Below are 22,913 nucleotides of genomic sequence, written 5' to 3' on the forward strand. Positions count from 1 at the left end.
CCTGCTGTGTAAGTATGAGGACTTGAATGTGGATTCCCCAGCACACACATAAAAGCTGGGTGTGAAAATTCACAACTGTAGCTCCAGTACTGGGGAGCAGAGATAGGTAGGCCCAGGGTGGGAGTAGGAGACTCACTGGCCAGCCAGTCTAGCTAGTTGGTCAGTTCCAGGTTCAGTGAGAGATGTTGTTTCAAAATGTAAGCTGGAGTCAGGCTCTAGCCTCCATGTGACATGCATTTGCACATGTGTATACACACACGTGCACATGCACGCACATGCACACACACATCCTTTTTGAGTCAGTGTTTGGAAAGGTATTCTTGCAGGGCCAGGTTAGAGGAGTTTCACGACATTCTTCTCCAGAAAGCAGTCGGGATCTAACAAAATCTAAAACTAGACGGGCATTTCATATTTGCTCCTCACAGAGGAGTAGGAAACCCTCAGCTTTCCTCCAAACCTCACCACTACCTTACTGAATTACCTAGCAGTTTTTGGGAAGTTTCTTATGCGTTGGGAAATTGGAGATGCTCATTTTTCTTTGACGAGCTGGCCCTTCTCCTTGCGCGCCTGACTTCCTGCATGTAAGCCTAGGAAGTGTGTTTTCACAAATGGCAACTCTGAAGGTAGAGTGGTCAGTCTTTACTTCCTGTCCATTGCAACAAGCATCTTAGACCCAGGTTCCAGTTTTCTTCCTCTGTGGCTTCATGTGGCTTTTAAAACCAAATGACTAGGACCTGCTGAGGCGGCTCAGTGAGTAAAGGCCCTGTTGCCACCCTGACCACCTGAGTGATCCCAAGGAGCTATGTGGTGGGAAGACAAACCAATACCTCCACACATCAAGTGATACGTGTGTGTACCACCTCCAAAAATAAGTAAACGAACTTTAAAACCCAGTGAATAAGCTGAAACCTGTCTCAGTCAGTTTCTGACAGTGCCCTACCTACTGTCTGTGTGTCCTCTGGGAAAGGTTGTTCCTACTTCCATCTGAAATAGCTCTTTTCTCTTTGCAAACAAAGCATTCTTATGTCGATGATGTAACATGAGTTATAGTGACTGCATGTTCTTTCACAGTGGAGCTTTAAACTAAGTCTGTGGCCGGTTCCTGTTAACTGAATGTTATCTGTGCCCTTGTGTTTCTGGAAGTTCCGTGTAGATGTGGCTTTGGCACGAATTCCTATGCAGTGTTCCTGGGGGTTGCATTTTATCTTTTCCTGCAAATTTCTCCCTGAGCTTGATCATTGTAAGAGACAGAAACAAGCAATAATCATATTAGACATGCTTTCAAGCTGTAAAATATTTAAATTTCAACAATATAGTGATTAGCTTGGAACTTAAAAACCTCCTGCCTCAGCTTCCAAAGTGTGAATGCTACCACGTCTGATTTTGAAATTTGTTTTTCATCATGGTTATTTAGAAGTCATCTGAGCTGAACAAAACAGTAACTGCTTCATTTTGTTTCTGGGAATCAAATTGTAGTGCTAAGACTACCTGGCTCATTTAGGAGAGCACATTTTATTAAAAAAAAAAAAAGCTAAAAAGAGGTAGCAGTGCGAGGTACTCGCATGCCTTCAGCCTTCACACTCAAGCCACACACAGGTAGTTCAGCCAGCTTTCCCTTCTCTTCCTTCTTTTCAAGGAAAGGGAGGAGAAAGGAATTGATATTTATTGGAAACAAGTCTGCATTTTATTCTCTTTATAGCATTTAAAATATAGGTTGTCACATTAAAATTCATTGTGGCTAGGTTTCAAGTCTAGAGATGTGAAGTAATATTTAACTTTTATGACTTGGGTGAATACTTAGGATAAGGAAATGTTTGACATAATTTTAAAAGAATGTTTCAAAGGTGTGGTAACTTCATTTTGTTATTTTGTTCTCATGTCTTCTAAGAGGAGAAAGAGGCAATTCTCTATCTTTTTCCAGAGGCCCTTGGCAACCATGCCATGGATGATGATCTTCTTCTTCTTCTTCTTCTTCTTCTTCTTCTTCTTCTTCTTCTTCTTCTTCTTCTTCTTCTTATTATTATTATTATTATTATTATTATTATATGTCTCCAGGGGCCTCATAAATTACAATCCAACTTTCCTTGTTTGGGCCTTTCATAATGGCTCTTGGTAGGTTTCTAGACCAGTTGTGCACCATCCAGGACTTGTTAGACGTGAAAGGGTCTCAGTTCTGTTCCCTTATCTGCTGACTCAGAACCTGTCAGGGCAGGGCCAGCAATCTGTGTTGATCTACCTTCTGTTCTTGCCAGCATTTTAGAACCTCTACCCATAAAGACTTGCACACTGGTTTCCTCTTGCTCCTGGAGTCTTTTCTTCTTCCTCTCTCATTTTTCACAAATGTGACCAACTGTTTCCTCCTGGAGCCTTTGTTCTCTGTGTGGCATACGTGCCCAACCTTAGCTAGGCTTGCACCTCTTTTCTTTTAGATGGTGGCTGCCTGCTTAAGAACCCTCCCAGCATTGTGGAAAGCTGCTCGGGTCCCCCACAATCCTGTTCTCTATCTCTCTTTGTACCTTAGGAGGGTGACATTTGCATGTGCCCCAGAGCCCCTAGCCATCTGGTTCTCCTTGGGGTTGCCCAATGGGAAATAGGAGAGCAAGGGAGCTGCTCCCTGTGTCTTTTTTTCCACATAGATTTTGTGTTCTTTCCCTCCCTCTGCTTCATGTTCAGCATTAACTATTTCATCAGATTGTTTCTTTATTAGAGTCCAGACCATAGATCATCTATAACTACTGAATGAGTAGAAAGGACATTGAATCAGAAGAATGGTGGTGGCTACTCAGTCGAGAAGTGAGGATGTCGAGCCTATAGCTTGCTGCATGCTATATGCAAGATCATTTAGTGGGATCTGAGTAGAACTTAACTGAAGCTGGGGGTAAGGTGTGTGCTGTGGGCAAAGCCTCTCTCTGAAAGGCAGAACTAGCTGCAGTGACACGTGCATCCCATGTGTGCTGTTGACGAAGGAGACACAGTAGTACAGTAGTTGAGACCTAAGTCTCTGCAGGAAACCTGCCTTGGCTTGGATCTTGGTTTTGCCATTTCATAGCTGTACGACTTGCAGACTTTAGCTTAGTCTCTGTGCTTCAGTGTGTGTCCATCAAGTGTAGTGCCATCTCCAGCGTTTGACGGCACACTAACAAAGACAACCCTTGACTGCGTGACGCCCACATTTGTAATGAATGGTAAGCTCGTGACTGTCAAGTACAGAACCTATGCAGAGGCACTGGCCATTGTGTATGTGTGTTTGATGTTGGAAATGTAGGTGGGGTGGCCAGGGAAGATGCTACTGAGAGGGGGCAGATGTGTAGATGGGAAGGGGAGGCACGTTATTCTGCTTACGAGCGTGCTTAACAGGAACAGTGAGTGCAAGACTCCAAGGTGGGCACAGGCCTGGCCTGTTGTGTGACAGCTTGGAGGACTCTGGTAGAGCAGAGACTGGGTAGAAGTGAGGAGTTGTGACACTAATGGTGGCAGCTGTTGGTGTGAGCAGGACACACGGTCCTGGGTCTGTAGTCGGTACTGACTTTTATTGTGGCATCTAATTAAACAGCAGTTCTTAGGGAGCAGAAAACTCATTTTAAATATGAGTGCTGAGATAATAATAATAATAATAATAATAATAATAATAATAATAATAAAGAGTGTTGGGCTGGAGAAATGACTCAGTGATTAAGAACACTGGCTGCTCTTCCAGAGGTCCTGAGTTCAAGTCTCAGCAGCCACATGGTATATAAATAAATCTTTAAAAAAAGATGAGTATTTCAGGGAGGTACCTTTCCTGACACTCTGTAGAACAAATGTGGGATTCTGATTGGGTCTCCCCAGGAAGCCAACAAAATGCCATTGCTGGTCCAGTATTGATTTCACCATAGGCACTGGATCACCACAGCTGGTCTGTATGGGGAAAGGGTGTTGGCTCAGGCACTGCCCTTCCCACCAGTGTTAACTCCATGGGGAAGTACCCCGGGAGGACCACTTCTTTCGTATTTCTGTAGTAGTTATGCTCTTAAATAACAGTGCCATTGGTTTTCAGAAAGAAGAAGGCTAGATTGCTGTTAAGTTTGGGTGCCTGGCTAAGTAGAGGACTTCCTAATGCTTTCCTGCCAGAAGCACAGGCGGCTTGAAGAGTAGAGGAGAGATCAGAAAGTTATACTCTGACCTTGTTTCAGCGGCCAAGGAGATCACTGTTTTTTCGTCACCGAGAGTCTGTCTGAGAGTTGGTATGAGTCCGAGGGACGGTGGCTGTGGCAGAAGTGAGAAGCGGCGATGTTACGTAACACTGTTTATCTGCTGCTGCGCGTGTGCAGTGTGCGTTCTTCAGATGCTGCTGCTGTAATTTAGCAAACATCTCCAGTCTCAGACTTACGCGGAAAACAGTTCCTACTTTGTAGCTTTAAACTTCAGAGAAAGTTTTGGTGTGGGTGGGGAGAAGTACTGCTTAATACTGTCGCCGTGGTTGACTAAGTATGCTGGGTTTTCTGGCCCGGCAGCAGCAGAGAAGCATTCTCCGAGCTTGGTTAATCTTTATTTTCCCCAGTGTTGTCAAGGCGCTGTGTGTAAGGCCTTGCTGGTTAAGGTGAGACTTTTCGACCCCACACTTTCATGCAGTACAGTTATCAGAGTGTACCAAACCTGGGATAATTGGCTCGATGCATTCAGTCCATGCTAGGGATCCGGACAGCATTTCCCCTGTTTATATGATCTATTTACAATTTTAACAGAATCTACTTCTGCTGTTTCTGGATTACTTTGTATGTGTTAGGTGTTTATGTAAATTAGGAGATGCATTTGCAAAAAGTGGAGGTGAAGTCCCCAAGGAAATGGACGGGCCTTAGCATACTGAGGAGCAGAGCCCAGGTGCCTCCAAATCTGCTGGTCCCGCTGTGATGTCAGTTTCTGTTACTGTCCCTCCTCAGTGCTGCTCTTTCACAGAGAGCCTTGTGCAGTTTTCTCACTGGGATGCTGGCCAGAGAAGCTTCAGCCTGCAAGGGTGGTCAGGTGACTTGGCAAACCCTGTAAGCCTGTAATGGTGCTGTGTCACTGACCAGAGTGTAGATTCTACTCACTCTGCTTTCTTTTTCTGTTGTAGTTGTAAATCCCATACTTTGTTTGTTTGAGGCAGGGTTTCTCTGTGTAGCGCTGGCTCTCCTGGAACTCATTCTGTAGGCTAGGCTGGCCTCGAACTCAGATTGCTTGCCTCTGCTTCCTGAGTGCTGGGATTAAAGGTGTGCACCACTACTGCCCAGCCAACCTCGTGTTTTCCCAGTGATCAGCTAAGTGTCATTTGGTGATTCTGAAAGACAGTGTCTGATCTGTTGCTTTCCAAGCTCCCGTAGTCTCTGCGTTCCTTCTTCCTTCAGAGTGAAAGAGGGATAACTCCTTACCAGTGTTACTTCATCCTGATACGTACAGTTCACATGCAGGCGGTGTTCATGGAACTGGAGGAACAGGGTTTTCTGACTTGCATCAAACATTTATTTGCACCTTGTTAGTTTCTTCAACATTAGGAATTAACTAAATTTTAAAGTAATTTAATAGAGAAAGATTTACAGAGCATTTTAATTATCTGTTAGACTGAATTTATGTACAAGATCAGGTTGGTTTTTAAATACTAACTAATTTCTACTTGTTAATGAAATATCATACTTTAGAGTAGGTATTGGATTTGATTGAAACATTTCAGTTTTAAATTTTGGGAGTCGTTAATACAGGTACATGATATAAAAATTTTTCCTTGTATGATCTGGCTCCTGATCTTATCCAACACACCATCAGAATATGTACTTAAGTATATTTTTATATATCCTTCCAAAAATAAGTGCACTGGTGTAACATTTACTACTGAGAGATCATATTGAAGCTGAACTTACAGTTCGGAATTCCCAAACTAAGCAATCCTTCTGCCTCAGCTTCCTGAGTAGTTTGGACTACAGGTGTAAATGGAGGCTGTGTTTTGGTTTTCCAGTGCGTAAGCCTGAATATTTATATAGAAACTAATTAGTTACAACACTGTTTGGCCTGTTAGCTCAGGCTTCTTATTAACTTTCATCTCTTAAATTAGCCCATTTTTATTATTTTATATTTTACCACAATGCTTGTAGTTTGATACCTCTTGCTTTTGGGCTACATGGTATCTGCCTGACTCTGCCTTCTTCCCTTCTTTTTCTCTGCTTGGATTTCCTGCCATAGGACAAAACAGCTTCTTTATTAACCAATGATAGTAAAACATATTCATATCATACAGAGGGAAATCCAACATCAATAGGCGTGTTCTACCATGTCTGGACTGTATGACATTCTTTAACTGTGAAAGGATTCATGAAAAGATCTATTTGATGTCTTGCTCTGGCTAAGTTTTTGCTTAAACAAATAGTACAAATGAAACTGTCAGAAAAAGATTTTCTTTGCTCTTCTATCCTGAAGCTTCCTATGACTGTCCTGTGGGGTTTCCCTTTCAGCCAGCAGTATCTGTGCTTTGGGCTTATCAGCCCCCTCCACTTTCTTTCAGGGCAGGGATCTAAAGGGAATGCCACCCGTGCAGATGAAACAGGTGATGGTTTCCTATGTTTCAGGTGTTCCTGACGGTGTACCTCAGTAACAGCGAGCAGCACTTCACAGAAGTTCCTGTTACCCCGGAGACGATCTGCAGAGATGTGGTGGATCTGTGCAAAGAACCTGGCGAGAGCGACTGCCATTTGGCTGAAGTGTGGTGTGGCTCTGGTATGGACCTGGCTTTCTGTTTGAGTTCTGCTGTCTTCTGTTGCTTTGGGGTTCTAGGATTGGCACTGTGGGAACACTCGTTTTCACCTATAGACAGCAGGGTAGGCTACACCTTCGGAGGTCGTATTCTTGCTCCAACTTTTGATGACAAAGCCTTTTGTTCTTCTCTTTTCCTGCAACAGAAGGAAGTCACTGAACAAGTGTTAGAGGTCATAGGTCTTAGGACAGATGACAAACGTATAAAATGTGTTGTGTGGAAGCTTCTGGGGTATTGCTGTGGTCAAGTACTTGGTGCTCAGAGTTGTTTTTTTGTTTTTGTATGTTCAGGCTTTTCTTGTCAGACATTGGGGCACACACCTTTAATCCCAGCACCTAGGAGAAGAGGCAGGCAAATCTCTGAGTTCGAGGCCAGCCTGGTCTGCAGAGTGAGCTCTAGGGCAGTCAGGGCTACACAGAGAAACCTGTAAAGCTTTCCTCAGTTGGAAATGTGAGACACTCTTCCTCTCTCTTCTTGTTCCCTTGTCGTTTCCTTCCCTTCCCCTTTAATGTTGGGGATTGTCTTATTTTCGTTTTTCTATGTAAAACTCTCTGGAGCAACTTTTGCCTCATAGTTCAGGTTGTTGTGCATCGTGCTGGGGACCTCACAGCAGTAGGAGCTTAGGGAGCGGGTCACACTGCAGCTACACCCGGGAATGCTTGCTGGGGAAAAGATCTATCCTTAGCCCAGAACTTTAAGTGTATTCTGTTGTTCACTCTCTAGATATTAAAGTCTTTTCTTCCCCTCCCACGTTTTCTTTTATTTCTTTTCTGTCTGCTTATGCATCTGCTTGGAGAGTATTTCTTGGATGCCAGGGTACTAGATTTTGAGGGATCCAGAGATAGAAATTTCCTGCTTTCAGATACCTCCCAGTGCGGGAGAAAGAAGCAGGTGTCAGCTGGCGTCCCTTACAGTGCTGTGAGGTGGCAGTGGAGTGGGTACCGGGGTCAAAGATGAGTGCTAGTAGCCGTCTGTTTGGACTGAGAGTTTGCATGGTTTGTAGAAGGCAGTTAAGTGCATCACTGCTACTGGGAGTAGAACCAGGACTTCAAGTCGTTTGTTCCACCCAAGCAGATTAAATTCGGGGTGAAGTCACAGAATTGGCTCCTGAATGCCTGGCCGCGCTGTCTCTGGCCATGTCGTTTATTTAAGGCACTGAGAGATGGTGTCTTTGATTACTGATAAGTGTATAGTTTTCATAGGACATTTCAATATTCTTACACAAATTATACTGATGTCACTGAGAACTCTGGGTTTATGCACTTGCCTTCTTCTCAACTGCTATGTTGGGTTTTTTTTTTATTCAATCCTTTTCAAAGTGGAAGTTTTTTTTTGTTTTGTTTTGTTTTTAAATAATTCAAGATCCATCGACACTGAAGCTCCCAGTAGTGGAGTGTTCAGCTGTGTCCTTTTTGCTTGTTTCTAGAGAAGTTAATGAAAGAGCCAGATAGATATCTTCTCATTGAAATACTCTTTGCAGATGAATAAGTTTCACTCTTAACATTATTTACAAACTGATAATTTATAAATATTGGGTCTGGGAAGTTGGCTCAGTGGGTAAAGTGCTGCACACAGCATAGGCCCATGTTTGTATCCCCAACACTCCCGTAACTGGATATTGCTGCAGGCTCTATAACCCCAGCGGTAGGAGTGCAGACAGGGGGATCCGAGGGACTCCTTGGCTAGCCAGCTTGGCTAAAATGGCAAAAATTCAAATTCAGTGAAGAGACCCTGTTGCAAAAACTAAGGAAAGCGAACAGCAACAACAAAAGCCGGATGGTGGTGGCACACTCCTTTAATCCCAGTACTTGGGAGGCAAAGGCAGGAGTATCTCTTTGAGTTCAAGGCCAGTCTGGTCTACAGAGTGAATTCCAGGACAGGCTCCAAAGCTGCAAAGAAACCCAGTCTCAAAAATCCAAAAACCAACCAAACAAACCAAAAACCCTAAGGAAAGTGGAAAGTGATGAAGGAAGACATCCTGATGTTAGCCGCCACATTTGTACACATGGGCAAAACACATCCACACACGTGTTCATGTGCACGTATACACACCTGTATACCCTCCCCCAACTCATACAAGGAAAAAAACTGTATTAAAGACTTGGAATTAAAACTTGAGCTGAGGCCATTGAGAAAGGTGTTTTTAATTTTTTATTCATCTATCTAGGAGTACATAGACCATTAGTGTTAGTGAGAGTGGGTCTTTGGCTATGAGGTTCACACAAACTGTTGAAACCCTCAGGAATTAAATGGCATGCTGATAGTTATTAAGGAGCTACTGAGTTAGACTCTTAAGGACCTGACAACTGATGTACATCCATGGCTTCTTTTACTTTATCATGACTTAACAGAGATTATGTGGAAAATTTGTGACGCTCCATTTTTCTGAGTTCTATTAATGGAAGAAAAATACTATACAAAATACCAAGTATATTCTGTATTTGTAACATAGTTTATGTCAAGGGTATTCTTGTTTTTCTTTTACCTGTAGATAATGTGTAACTTTTTTTCTTTTAGAACGCCCGGTTGCTGATAATGAACGAATGTTTGATGTTCTTCAACGATTTGGAAGTCAAAGGAATGAAGTTCGTTTCTTTCTTCGTCACGAACGTCCCCCTAGCAGGGATATTGGTACATAATATTCTATGAATAATAACTAGTATTGAGGCTTTTATTTTGTGCATTGTAATAGTTGGGGAGAAGCATAGGATGAGAAACTGGGAAATTGGAGAGGTAAAGGGAAGCTAGGAAGTTAGAGCAATGAGGCAGATTTCTTAGTCTGTTCTGACTGATAGTGGGGTAAAAGATACAGTTTGCTAAAGAAGGGAGGAGTTTGACTGTGGTTTTAATGGGGTAGGAAGAAGTCTGTAAAGCAAGAAGTTGAAACTAGAGAGAGGAGGAATGTCACTGGGTACACTGAGGTCCCGAAAATGGGTGTCTCCACCTGAGCTTCTCCTTTGAGGTAAAAAGGAGGCATCTGGACCTCCTCACATAAACAGGAAAGAGAAAAACACACACACACACCTAAGTCCGGGTGTCTGCGGGTGCGAGTTGAGGTGTTTCTCACCTGCAGACATGGATTTTCTTGGGGATGGCAGTGGAGGTGGGTGAGCCGCTGAGCTGTTAAGAGGAGAGCATGTGCATGGGAGAAGTAGGGTGCTGGGAGCATTGAGGCGGCCTGTTGAGATACTGGGGACCTGGGCTTTCCCTCTAGGAGCGCTCTGCAGCGCAGGAGGTTGTGATGCAAGACAGACTGGTCTAGGGTTGGGTTTTGCCTGGTGGATTTGGTGGGAATTCAGTGGGGGTGGTAGAGTTAGGCAAGGTATCAGCTAGGTTTTGTGGGTGTCTTAATGACGTTTCCTGTTGCCCTGAAAAAACACCTTGACAGAAGCTACTTAAGGAAGGGAGAGTTATTCTGGCTTACAGGTCAAGGGATACATATGGTGTGTTTGGCAGGAAGTCAGACTGGTGAGAGCTTGAAGCAACTGGTCACCTCACATCCAGTCAGGACGCTGGAGCATAAATACTAGCGCTTACTTTGCTTTCTCCTTTATGCACAATTCAGGTTGTTAGCCAGGGAATGGGGCCACGTGCAGGTCTTCCAGCCCTAATTAACTTGGTCCAGACGCTCCCCCTAGGCATGCCCAGAGACTTGTTTCATGGGTGTTTCTAGATACTGTCAGGTTGGTAGTTAACACTAACCAGGCAGTGGGGTAGAGATAAAGAAAGGATGGGTCCGTGGGGAAAGAGTAGATTGCATCTAGGAACCAAACCTCATAATTAGATTATCAAACAAATGTAGTGAGGGAGAAATGAGTGATTGGAAAGTCGAGATCTCGGCTGTAGACCGCTCTCAGCGCTGTTCTTTCAGGTAGATCCTGAAAGGAGCTGGCGACAGAGCATAGATGGTTTCCTGGGTAGCAGGGTCCAGAATGAAGGCTGCTTTGAGGGCATAAAGAAGGGGATGGCTAAGTCTTTATAACTGATGGTTGTGACCTGAGTTGATATAGGACAGGAGAGGACAGACAGTAATACAAGTGGAGACTTGTGGGCTGCAAATGCTTTAGATACTGAGAATGTGGCCTTGTCTGTAAGATGCAAATGAATCCATGTTCAGTCTGGGGAAGAGTCCTTCTCATTGGGAAGCCACTGGTTGAAACAGGATTGTTCTGTACTTCCAAAAACATGCTGGAATTTTTAAAGGAAACTTACAGTTTTCTTGGGAGTAAGAATGTAGATAACATCTTAATGAGTAGATGTCTAACTTCCCAGTTTTATTATTTGCTGTTATTTTAATCCGTGTCCACATGGTACCTGACCATTTTGAAATGATTAGTGTCAGGGATCAGAACTGACTAGTTTGGCGCCTTCTACTCTGCAGATGAGAAGTGCTGATACGTCGGGTTAATTGGCTTGCCAGCCACATGCCTGGTGGCAGAGCCAGGAGGGAAAATTTGAATCTCCAGACCAGGCTGACTTACAGCCTTTTAGTTTCTCTGGTGTTTGTAATTTTATTTTAAATATACATAGAGTTCCCCGCCCCCCCCGAGCCTTCTTCTAAGAATAAATTTTAATTGACATTTACATAATTTTATTTTGTTCTTTATTAACATTACCTTATACATTCTAAGTTCTAAGAAGTTGGAATTTGGCTATCCATCTCCCAGTTCAAATGTCTTGCTGTTTGCAGCTCTGGGTGAATTATTAAATGGTCTCCCAATAGTGCATCGTGCAGTTTTGGAATGTGTGTCATGTGAGAAGTAAAGTGTTAACTAATTCAGAGGAGCTGTCTGCACACCATTGCAGACACCAGTGCCACACAGTGTTTAGTTGATGGAGAGCGAGATGGCTTTCCCCTGTTGTAGGCAGGTCCCTACTTCCCGGTTCAGTTCAGACTGCGACCCACATTGTGCTTGAAATTATTTTTAAAACTTTTGCTTTTTACTCTAATTTTGTAACTGACTATGAATTTTCCCTGTGGCAGAAAAGAAAGCAATTATTTATACTGTATAATGAATATGTTTTTTAAGACAGGGCTTCTCTGTGTAGCTTTGGAGCCTGGGTACTCTCTCTGTAGCCCAGGCTGGCCTCGAACTCAGAAAAGTATTTTCTTCCAGAGATACTGTAATAAATGATTCAGGTTATGTTATTAGAGAGCTAAACAGCATTTAAAAGCTCGCTTTAGAGTTCTATAGGAGTGTAATGCTTGGCTCTGAGGCTAGCTAGTCATGTTTATTTATTGACAGAAGAGTTTATCCTAAGTTTCTTGATGGGTATACTAAATATTTGTTTCAAAGAAATGTTTGTCTTAAAGTCTCTCAGGTAATTGTAGTGATTGTTGTAATTTTTGGAAATTGTGGGTATGAGTTTAATACATTTAAAAGTTGTCCTTGTTGATATTTCATATATGTATTAGTTTAAATTTATTCCTTTCCTTTTAGTGCATTGAGTGGTGCCAAGATAGATGTTTTGGCTTAAAAAAGTCTTTTTAGTCAAAAAAGCAGAATAGTCATTAATTTTCAGTTAGCCAGGAAATACTCTGCTACTGAGCTATCTCCATATATTACAGCCTGCTTACATTTTAAAAATTACACTCATATTTAATCCACATATATATAATAAATATATATGTATATATTTGTGTGTGTGTGTGTGTGCTGATTCCGTGGTGTGCCTGTGCTTGTACTGTGGCATGTATGTGGAAGTCAGAGGAAAACTTTAGGGAGTCAGTTCTCTCTTTTCAACCTGTGGGTCCTTGGAATCAAACAGCTCATTTGGCTTGGGGGCAAACATCTTACTAACCTGTTGAGATTTTGCTGGTTCCCTCATGCCTCTTTCTGTTTTGAGACAGGCAGGCTTGGCAGTTGGGCTTCTCTTGGTTGATTCTCCTGAGTAGCTGAGATTGTAGACTTGGGCCACCAGGTTCCTCTGAAGCTATTTCAGTTCTAGCATGGACCAGAGCTAGGAGGAACATCAGCAAATGGTACGAGTTACCTGGAGTCAGATACAGTAATCCCCCCGTTGTGAGTGAATCAGGCAGCTTCCTAGGGAATAAATAGGTGGGAAGTGAGCTCCGTGTTGCTGTTCATTGTTTCGGATAATTACATTTTCAAAATAAGCCTGATTATGAGACCTACACTCTGTTGCTGTTAGAGACTTTACGTGAACATTCAAAGTAAGGATCACACAGCAGTAGAACAGACAGGAGGAAGGAACTGCTGTAGAGTTCTCTCAACTCTAGTGTAATGCATAGGTTTTCATTCTGTATTTAGGGAGTGGACCAAGATCTCAGGATCCAAGTGTAAAAAGAAATGGTGTGAAAATTCCTGGTGAGCATCGGAGAAAGGAAAATGGAGTAAGTGGTTCTTCTTTATCTTACTGTACGCCACAGTGATATGTTTTTAAATGGTAACTCTCACTCTCTTATTTTCTTGTTCAGTGGATCAATAATAACCACCTTTGAAAGGCTTCTTCTTTTTTAACCATTTTAAAATAAAAAAAAGTAATTGTTACTTATTTGTGGGGACTGGGTCAGAGGGCAGTTGTGAGCTGCCTGCTGTGGGTGCTGGGAATTGAACCTGAGTCCTCTGCAAGAACAGGATATGTTCTTAATCACCAAGCCATCTCTTCAGCCCCGTAAATACTTTCATATATATTCTTCCATGATTCTTGTTTGGCTATTACTCTTAAGAAGCTAGTTTATGGTAAATGTTTATATTTAAATATTAAATATTTATGGTAACTATACCATAAATTCACAACAAAATAAATGTTCAGCAATTTCCAGGAAATATTTGGTGATTTTATTTGTTGCTATAATCACTTTTAGAAAGATAGAAAATTATTGATTAGTGATCTTGCTGTTGTATATGAACTGAAGTATCTTGAACACCTTTGAAGGTGTTCTTTCCGGAGCCCAGAATTTTGAATCATTCTGGATTTCCTGTATTATCTTACTCTGCCTTAGAGTTAATTTTTGTCAGAGTTCCTGATGTCTAAAGTTTCTGCTCTACATTCCCGCGAGTACTTGCTGCTCTGTTCTTTGATTCACAGTTAGTTGTCTTACTGTGATGAAGGTCAGTGGTGGATGACAAAAGTGGTTTTCCTAAGTGTGACCTAACATCATCCCTCAGTTGGTGCTTCCCGTCCCAAAGGAAGCTTTATGGGAGTGGAATTACGCTAAACAAAATCGCCTCATCATTCATTCATTTATTCGTTCTTCCTGTACAGATCAGGCTAGCCTTGAACTTGTGGGCTTCCTGCCTCTGGATCTTGAGTGCGGGATTATAGGTGTAAGCTACCATACCCAACTTTAGACTGTTTTTTTTTGGAGATCGGAAAGCGGTATAACGCTTGCCTCTGCCTCCCCAGTGCTTGGGGTTATAAGCATGCACTGCCAGGTCCATGCAGTGCTGATTTATGTTGCCAATCATGTTTTGATGGCTGTGGTCTAGGTTTGCTGTGTACACCCTGGCACTATATTTATGCAGCCACAATCTGCTGTAAATTAATCACAGGACAAAGTAACTCTGACCAAACTATTTAATTTAAAATTTACAACTTAAAAGATCATTGGCCTATATGTTAGTATGTTTTTATATCTTAATAAGTCAACTCAGTGAATTTTTTTTTTTTTTTTTTTTTTTTTGGTTTTTCGAGACAGGGTTTCTCTGTGGTTTTGGAGCCTGTCCTGGAACTAGCTCTTGTAGACCAGGCTGGTCTCGAACTCACAGAAATCTGACTGCCTCTGCCTCCCAAGTGCTGGGATTAAAGGCGTGCGCCACCACCGCCCGGCTAACTCAGTGAATTATTAAAGATTAATACCCGAACAATTTCGTTATGATTAGTTGAGATGGAGCTTTTCAGTAGGCCTCTGAGTGGAATCTCTGAACGTCATATGGAAGTGGATGGTGGTGTGTTTCCATTTGTAGGTTAATAGTCCTAGGATGGACCTGACGCTTGCTGAACTTCAGGAAATGGCATCTCGCCAGCAGCAGCAGATTGAGACCCAGCAACAAATGCTGGCTACTAAGGTAGTGTCTTCACAGACCCCATCGCCCACTGCCGTTAATGTCTCTGTGGAAACCGAGAGTCTTCCCTGCTTATTAAGGCCCTTGTCCCTCACGTAGGAACTGGTGTTAGCCCCAGGTTATCTCCTGTATGACTTTCTTCAGCATTTTTCAGAAGTCCTTGTGTCATTTTAGTTCAGAATTTTCCTGACCTAGTTTTTGTTACTATTCTTTTTTTTCCTTTTGAGTTAGATGTTTGTCTGTGTTCTTGCATGCAGTATTTCCATGCATTCCTGTGCGTCCATTTCTACCTGTGTGTGATACCCGGCACCGTGGTGCATTGCTTCTCAGACTGGACCTAATCACCTAGGGCCAGTTTGGGATCCAGTTAAGAAATGGGTTTCGGATCCAGAGTTTGGAGCCTGAGATCCTGTATTTCTAAAACTGTTTTTTGAAACATGATTTCTCTCTGTAGCTTTGGAGCCTGTCCTGGAACTTGTTCTATACACCAGGTTGGCCTCAAACACACAGAGATCCGCCTGCCTCTGCCACCCAAATGCTGGATTAAAGGTGTGCGCCACCATCGCGCAGCTGCGTATTCCCATGTTACAGTTGAAGAAACAAATGTGTATTCTTGGTAAAGAGATATAATATGTCCAAGATCTGATAGGAATTCATAGTGTGACTTGGGTTCAAATCTGAATTTGAATTCATATCCTCTACATTTAACTGCTTTTTACATTGCCTCCCAACTCAAATGGACTCCTTCTTAAAGTTAGCCTTGTTTTTAAAAGTTAGTGTGCATGCGTACATGCGTGTGTGTGAATGCACACGTGCTTTTGCTTTCCAGTATACATATCTCTACCACAGTGCAAGCGTGGAGATCAGAGGAAAACTCTTGAGAGTTGGATGTCCTTCTGCCTTGTGGGCTTCAGGGACTTAACTCATTATCTATATAGTCTCCCTCCTCCCAAGGCTCAGGGATCATTGCAGAAGAGGGAGCAGGAGGATGGTAAGAGCCAGCGGCAGTGGGCGACTACAAGGAAACGTTTTCTAGACGTGACGGCATTTACACGTATGAACTCATTGTAGTCATGACAGCATGTATAAGACCTGTGCAACCTCAAGCCAGATAAGATCCCAGCATGGAGAAGGAAGCTGGGCATGCAGTCCCACCCCCAGCTGGGGGAGGGGTGTTGTCAATTGATAGCTTCTGGGAGGGGGAGTCAGTTTTCTTTAAGGTATGACTCTTGGTAGGTTGGCGCCTCCAGTGGAAGGCACACATTGGAGAGTACATGAGCAGCACAGCTGTACCTGATTGTCTAAAGAGGGAGACGGCCCAGCCGTTACAGGCATGAGCTGCTCCCCAGAGAGCCTGCATCTGTTTGTAGCCCTCATGCCGGGTGGCTCCTAACTGCCTATAACTCCAGCCCAGAGGCTCTGAATCCCTCAGCCTCTGCAGGTACCTGCATTCATGTGCACATACCTACCCATAGATATATATGCATTATTAAAAATAAATCTTTTATTTTTAAATAGGGACACAAAGTTGGGTGGGTAGGGAAGGAGGCATAGCTCTGAGAAGAACTGGAGAAGGGCTTATATGACCAAAGTTCATCACATAAAACTCTTCAAAGAACTAATAAAAATGAGGGGGAAAAGATCATCAAGGAAGACATCTAATGTTGACCTCTGACCTTTTATGCCTGCATACACACACATGCACATGTATATACTCACATATATACTACACATATAATCTGTTTTACGAGCAGTTCTCTATGAAACTACTTCCAGGATTATCGCTTGCTTATTGTAAAGGAACTAGTTGGATTAAAATTACAAATTTCTAGGTCTTTCTTCCAAGAGCTTGTAGGGTGGGCCAAGGAAGAAGTGTGTGTTTCAAATACTGCCCACATGCAGGTGATTATGACAGCATGCAGGATATGTGGGAGAGCAGACCTGTCACAGAACACTAGACTCGGAGTGCGCGGGCTGGGGAGGCTGTACTGGGGTTGGTAGTGCCCCTGTTTAAAACGACAGGCCTATGCGTGCTGCTTTTCTGTCTTTAGGAGCAACGCTTAAAGTTTTTAAAACAACAAGATCAGCGTCAACAGCAACAAGCTGCTGAGCAGGAGAAACTTAAGAGGCTCAGAGAAATAGCCGACAGTCAGGAAGCCAAGTTGAAGAAAGTGAGAGCGCTGAAGGGCCACGTGGAGCAGAAGAGGCTGAGCAACGGGAAGCTGGGTACGCGGCTCACAGTGCACAGTGGAGGCCAAATTTGAAGCTGTTCTGGCATAGCGCGAGCAGCACGGGACGTTTATGTGGACTTTGTAGTGAGAATAAGTGTTTGTATTTAAAAGAATTTTTTAAGAAAGTGTTTCCCTGTAATTTTGATGTTGCAAATTCCTTTTAGTTGAAGTTAGCATTGAATGTTTTAGGTAGTTTTAAAATTACATTTTAAATTATATTTTTTTGTAAATTTCTTGATCAAGAGTTTGATGAAGATAAGGATTTTTGTTTATATGGTACCTCTAGTTGTTAAATTGCCGTATTATTAATAATTAAACTTTTAGTGATTCAGTTGCTCCATTGTACCATTATAACGTTGAGAGCAAAAGTTCTGAAGAAATTTGATTTCCAAAATTTAGAGTTTAATGTTTACTTTATTCATTGTATAAATTCTTCAGAGTCTCAAATGTCTGATTTTAGACTGTAATGCCGTTTAGTGATTTCTGTTGCTTCTAAAAGTAGGTTGGTCCTTGGACGTTCTCAAAGAGTTCTCTGCTTATTAGAAAGTTCATTATAAAGCTTGGTTGCCTGGCAAGTTTGTTCTTATTTTTATTTTCAACCGTGGTCATTCTCTCTATTCTAGTGGAGGAAATTGAACAGATGAATAGCTTGTTCCAGCAGAAACAGAGGGAGCTAGTTCTGGCTGTGTCAAAAGTGGAGGAACTTACGAGGCAGCTAGAGATGCTTAAGAACGGCAGGATCGATGGCCACCATGACAACCAGTCAGCCGTGGCTGAACTCGACCGTCTCTACAAGGAGCTGCAGGTATGCCGCAGCCACTGTCTCGGTGCAGTGCGAGCTCCACCCAGAAACACAAGCTGGCGGTAGAGATGACCGTAACTTTTGGACTTTAGCTGGTGGGTGGAAGTGGGAGGCCTAACCCCAGGAATCCAGAATAAACTTTAAGATGCTCAAACAGGAAATTTGAGGTATAACCGCAGCCAGTGGTCACGCACAAATGTTGCTTAAGTTTAAACCAGGAGGTGAGGTGTGCAGAGAGGTGGAAGCAAGCACCTTACATTTTTAGAAATTATGTAATAGTTAACCATGTGATTGCCTCTTGGAGGTGCTTTTCTTTCTTTTCCATGGTTATCTTTGTGTTTCCTTCCTGTTTTGTTCAGTTAAGAAACAAGCTGAACCAAGAGCAGAATGCCAAGCTGCAACAACAGAGGGAGTGTTTGAACAAGCGCAATTCAGAAGTGGCAGTCATGGATAAGCGAGTCAATGAGCTCAGGGACCGGCTGTGGAAGAAGAAGGCAGCGCTGCAGCAGAAAGAAAATCTCCCGGTGAGTGAGGGGGCTGTCTGGGTGCGGGCCTGGCGAGGGGGAGCGGCTTCTCAGAATCCTGACAGCTGTTCTCTAGAGGACAGTACAGTGTTGAGTCTGCGAAAGGTGATCTGTTCCTCTACCTTTTGTTCTTACTTGTGCTTAGCTTCTCTCTCTGAGACTTGAAGCAAGGTTGTATGAGAGTTTATTGTGGAGTATTTCCTTTGGGACATTTTTTATAGACTCTGGCTAAATTCTGAAACTGCTCAATCTGAAATTTTCGTTCTTTTCTGAATTGGTCATCTAGTAAAACATGTAATATTAAAAGATGTGTGCTTTTTAACTAAGGTTTCACCTGATGGAAATCTTCCCCAGCAAGCAGTGTCAGCCCCAAGCCGTGTGGCTGCTGTAGGTCCGTACATCCAGTCGTCTACTATGCCACGGATGCCCTCCAGACCCGAGCTGCTGGTGAAGCCAGCCCTGCCCGATGGTTCTCTGGTCATGCAGTCAGCAGAGGGGCCAATGAAGATGCAGACGCTGCCCAATATGATGTCTGGGGCTGCTTTGCAGAGTAAAGGTAAAAGTGGACTATCTCAGGTCCTTTCACAGTTAGCTCTCCCCCAACCGTGTGTTCTCCAGTCGTGGTGTTTTCATGTTACCCACTTCTAAAATCTCAGATTCCTTTAATTCTTGCCTAGTGATTTTAACCAATCTTGTTCCACTAAGGATAAAATCGGAGTTATTTCAGAAATGTCCTTGCTGAATGGATGTGGGTATTCACCCTTAAGTCCAACACTTCTGCAGAGGTTGAAGCAGGAGGATTGTGTTTTGAAGACAAACTGGGCCTATACAATGGGGCATTATCTCAGAAAAGAAAATACCTCTTGTTCTGAAGGGAATTTTGATCTGATATTTTAATGAGATCTTTCATACTGTGCGAAGAGACTGTATACACATATCAGTAATGGCAGTTTTGCAGAGGCGAGTTGTGAATCCTCTCGGGGACAGTGGTGAGGGTTCATGAGCTCTTAAGCGTGAGCATTGCCTGCTGACAGATTTTAGGTTAAGAGTGAACACCTGGAGCTGAAAAGTGGGCGGAGCAGAGGCCCCCTTGCTTTTGGATTCTGTGTCGTTGTCAGGTACATGGAGAGGTGCAAGCCAGAATTTCATAATGGAAAGATAGAGTTTAGGAGGTGCAGGGTCTAAACATTCTTATCATTCAAATAACCATTGTTTTTTTCTTCTTCTCACTATTGTTACATGAAAAAAAATCACAATTTTTAAATTATTTGTTGTTTTGCCATAATTATTACTATGGAGCATTAATACTTCATAGTTTAGAGTAAATATTATAGTTACTGCTTTTGAGGTGGGCTCTCAATATTTATAGACCAGACTAGCCTTGAACTCACAGAGATCCATCTGCATCTGCCTTCTGAGTTCTGAGATTAAAAGCATGTGCCACCATTCCTGGCTGGCATTTGAAATTTAGATACCAGTATAGAAAAATCATGAATATCCTAAATAGTGACAGCTGGCTGGAGTTCATGGCATGCGTTTACCAGTCCATCACTGAGGCCTTCTTTGTGAGATCCATCTGCTGTGCTGGAAACTGCCTTCTAGGTGATGGTAATGCTTCCTTACACCATCAGGGATACTGAACTAGGCCTTTTCTGGTTCTCTGGATCAGGCAAACTTTGCTTTGCTTTGGCCAATTTTTTTTTTCATTTTTTTAAAGTTTCTCAAGTCAGGTCCTCTCTGTGGAACAGCTGTGGCTGTGTCCTGGATCTGGCTTTGCTGACCAGGCTGGCCTTGAACTCAGAGACCCACCTGCCTCTCCCTCCCAAGAGCTGGGTGGCGTGAGCCACCAACAGCCAATGCTTTGACTGATTTTTAAACTGCTTATATAAGGTGGAAAATCTGAAAGGAGAAATGAAATCTAACACAGGTGTTTTGTAAATAAGTGCTAGGCGACTGTGCGCCCACGCTGTGAAGCTTGTTTTAGAGGTTAAAGGTCGCAGCGGCAAAGTCACCTGGACCAGGGAGAGGTCTTTAGAATGTGAGTGACTTGTGCTGCTTTCTGCGTTCCAGGCTCTAAAACTCACCCAGTTGGCCCTGATTGGAACCCTTCCCATGCAGACCTCTTATCCAGCCAAGGCTCTTCTGTGCCCCAGTGCACGGGGAATGCCCTGGACCAAGGTGAGCTTTCTTTGTGCCACTCTTGAGCACTGTGCTTTGCTCTACAGGGTATTTTATACTTTTTTTAGGTACTTGTTTTTGGTTTTTGTTTTAAGGCTGGGGCAGTTCATTTATGTGATTGCTTAACTGAAGAACTAAGATATTAGCATTGTAATATTTTGTTTTTGTAATTGTTTTGTTTTTTAACCAGCTTACAATAAATATGAAAGCACTCAGTGGGAACAGTGTTCAGAGAGATCTAGGAGAAAAAAAATGGATGAAAAGTAGTTTTATTCCAAGCATTTTAATATCAAAGTGGGGTTTTTCTTTGCCTTCAGTTGATGATGGGGAGATTTCGCTGAGGGAGAAAGAGAAGAAAGTGCGTCCCTTTTCCATGTTGGACTCAGTGGACCAGTGCGCTGCCCCACCCTCCTTTGGTACGCTGAGGAAGAACCAGAGCAGTGAGGACATCTTGCGGGATGCTCAGGTATCTAGCGCTATCTCAGTCATTACCATTTAATGGGTTTCTCTTGTGCATTTTTAGAGAAAAGATTTTAAAATATTGCCTGTGAGGTAGAGCAGAAGAAATACAGTATCTGGAACATCAGGAAATAAAATAGAAGTCCATTGTTTTCGTTTCTGTTGTTTAGAGATGACGGTGCACTCCCTCCTTGGGAATGGTTGCATATTTGCTTCTGGGTCACAGGTTTTTGTGATTCTCTGGTGTGTAAGTACAATGAAGAAGAAATATTCATATTGCCCAGGTATTTTAATCCTTTGAAATCTAATTTGTGAACATGGTGGCTCATGACTTAGCCCCAACACTGGAGATGCTAAGCAGAGGGTTGCCTCAGATTTGAAGAGTAAAATCCTGTCTCAAAGAATGAAAACAGCAACACCCATGAGGAAATCTAGAGCCAAGCTATGTCAAAGACACGGTGGCCAATCCTCAGTGACTGTTAGGGTCTTTAAATTAGGGTGTGTGAACCTATGGGTGAATGCTGCAAGTTAGGTGGTTTTTCAAGTGTTCTGCATTGCATACAAGTCTGGGATTGCTTGTTTTGGAATGGTTTTTTGAGACTTGGTTTTACTCTGACCTCAAACTTGTGATCCTCCTGCCTTAGCCTGCCAAAGGATGGGGTTACAGTTAGATTGTATGCCCCTCTGATGAACAGAATGTTCTTTATGGACTGATGTCATCCATGGATATGAAAAGTGGCAGTAAAGAGTTCTGTCCAGCTAGGAAGCAAAACTATGTAGGAAGTCATGGGGAGGAATCCAAGTACCTCACTGTAAGTCCCTTATTAATTTGATTTAAAGCTTTAATAATTTTAAAATGTAGAAGCAATATTTTGTCTACTTTTTAATGAGTATGTATCTAGTGTGCAGGAGTATATATATATATGTGTGTATGCATGTTCACATGTGTAAGTGCATATGTTCCCATGGTGTCTCAGAGGTCCAAGGTTGATGCTGGGATTTTTTTCCTCATTCTTTGAAGTAGGGCCTCTCAGTCATACCCAGAGCTGGCTGTAGACATTGCAGGCTGGAATTATGGGTGCCTTCCCACTCAGCATTGCGTCCAAACTCCAGTCCACCTGTGGTGTGGCAACTGCTTTAGCCCTTGAGCTGGCTAGAGTCCTGCGAGCTGGTGTGTGTGCTTATGTGGAGTGAGCTGACTGGGTGTCTGTATAATTTTGTACAGTATTTTCACCACCTTGCTCTGTGTGTTTGCATATGTGTTACAGGCTGCAAATAAAAATGTGGCTAAAGTTCCACCTCCCGTTCCTACAAAGCCAAAACAGATTAACTTGCCTTATTTTGGACAAACGAGTCAGTCAGCTTCTGACATGAAGCCAGATGGAAATCCTCAGCAGTTGCCAATGGCTGTTCAGTCCATGGGAGCCAAGCTCAAGCCAGCAGGGCCGCAGCCAAGGGTGCTGCTATCTCCAGGTGCACCTTCAGGTGGCCAAGACCAAGTCCTCTCTCCAGGATCTAAACAAGAAAGTCCACCTGCTGCTGCGGTCCGGCCCTTTACACCCCAGCCTTCCAAGGACACCTTCCCTCCCGCCTTCCGAAAACCCCAGACGGTGGCAGCGAGCTCAATCTATTCCATGTACACCCAGCATCAGGCGCCAGGAAAAAACTTCCAGCAGGCTGTGCAGAGCGCTTTGACCAAGACACACCCCAGAGGCCCCCACTTTTCAAGTGGTAAGGTTCTATTTGTTTGTATTTTTTATGGGGGAAGAGGAGAGCATGTGCTCCACAAACACATGTGCCAGTGCATATGTAAAGGTCAGAGGTCAGTTTTTGGAAGTCAGTTCTCTCCTTCCATAAGGAGTTCCAGAGATAGAACTCAGGTGGTCAGGCTTGCGTGGTTAGAACTTTACACAGCCATCTCACCTAACC

The 22,913-nt window shown here is 43.1% G+C and overlaps 1 protein-coding gene across 2 annotated transcripts in view; it reads left to right on the forward strand.

Moving 5' to 3' along the window:
* Tp53bp2 (tumor protein p53 binding protein 2) overlaps positions 1-22,913 on the forward strand; it is a 49,752-nt gene that overhangs the window by 12,257 nt on the left and 14,582 nt on the right. Inside the window, exons 2-12 of one of the 2 annotated variants that reach the window (XM_050142914.1) lie at positions 6,576-6,723; positions 9,278-9,391; positions 13,033-13,115; positions 14,692-14,793; positions 16,842-17,016; positions 17,645-17,826; positions 18,183-18,347; positions 18,675-18,903; positions 20,418-20,525; positions 20,843-20,991; positions 22,253-22,715. In XM_050142914.1, the coding sequence (XP_049998871.1) occupies positions 6,576-6,723; positions 9,278-9,391; positions 13,033-13,115; positions 14,692-14,793; positions 16,842-17,016; positions 17,645-17,826; positions 18,183-18,347; positions 18,675-18,903; positions 20,418-20,525; positions 20,843-20,991; positions 22,253-22,715 (1,918 nt within the window). The remainder of the gene's footprint in view (positions 1-6,575; positions 6,724-9,277; positions 9,392-13,032; positions 13,116-14,691; positions 14,794-16,841; positions 17,017-17,644; positions 17,827-18,182; positions 18,348-18,674; positions 18,904-20,417; positions 20,526-20,842; positions 20,992-22,252; positions 22,716-22,913) is intronic. The other variant, XM_050142915.1, reaches the window with a different exon arrangement.

This window comes from Alexandromys fortis, unplaced genomic scaffold (genome assembly GCF_014885135.2).
Source record: "Alexandromys fortis isolate MF-2015 unplaced genomic scaffold, M_Fortis_MF-2015_v1.1 scaffold_51, whole genome shotgun sequence".
Classification (NCBI taxonomy): domain Eukaryota; kingdom Metazoa; phylum Chordata; class Mammalia; order Rodentia; family Cricetidae; genus Alexandromys; species Alexandromys fortis.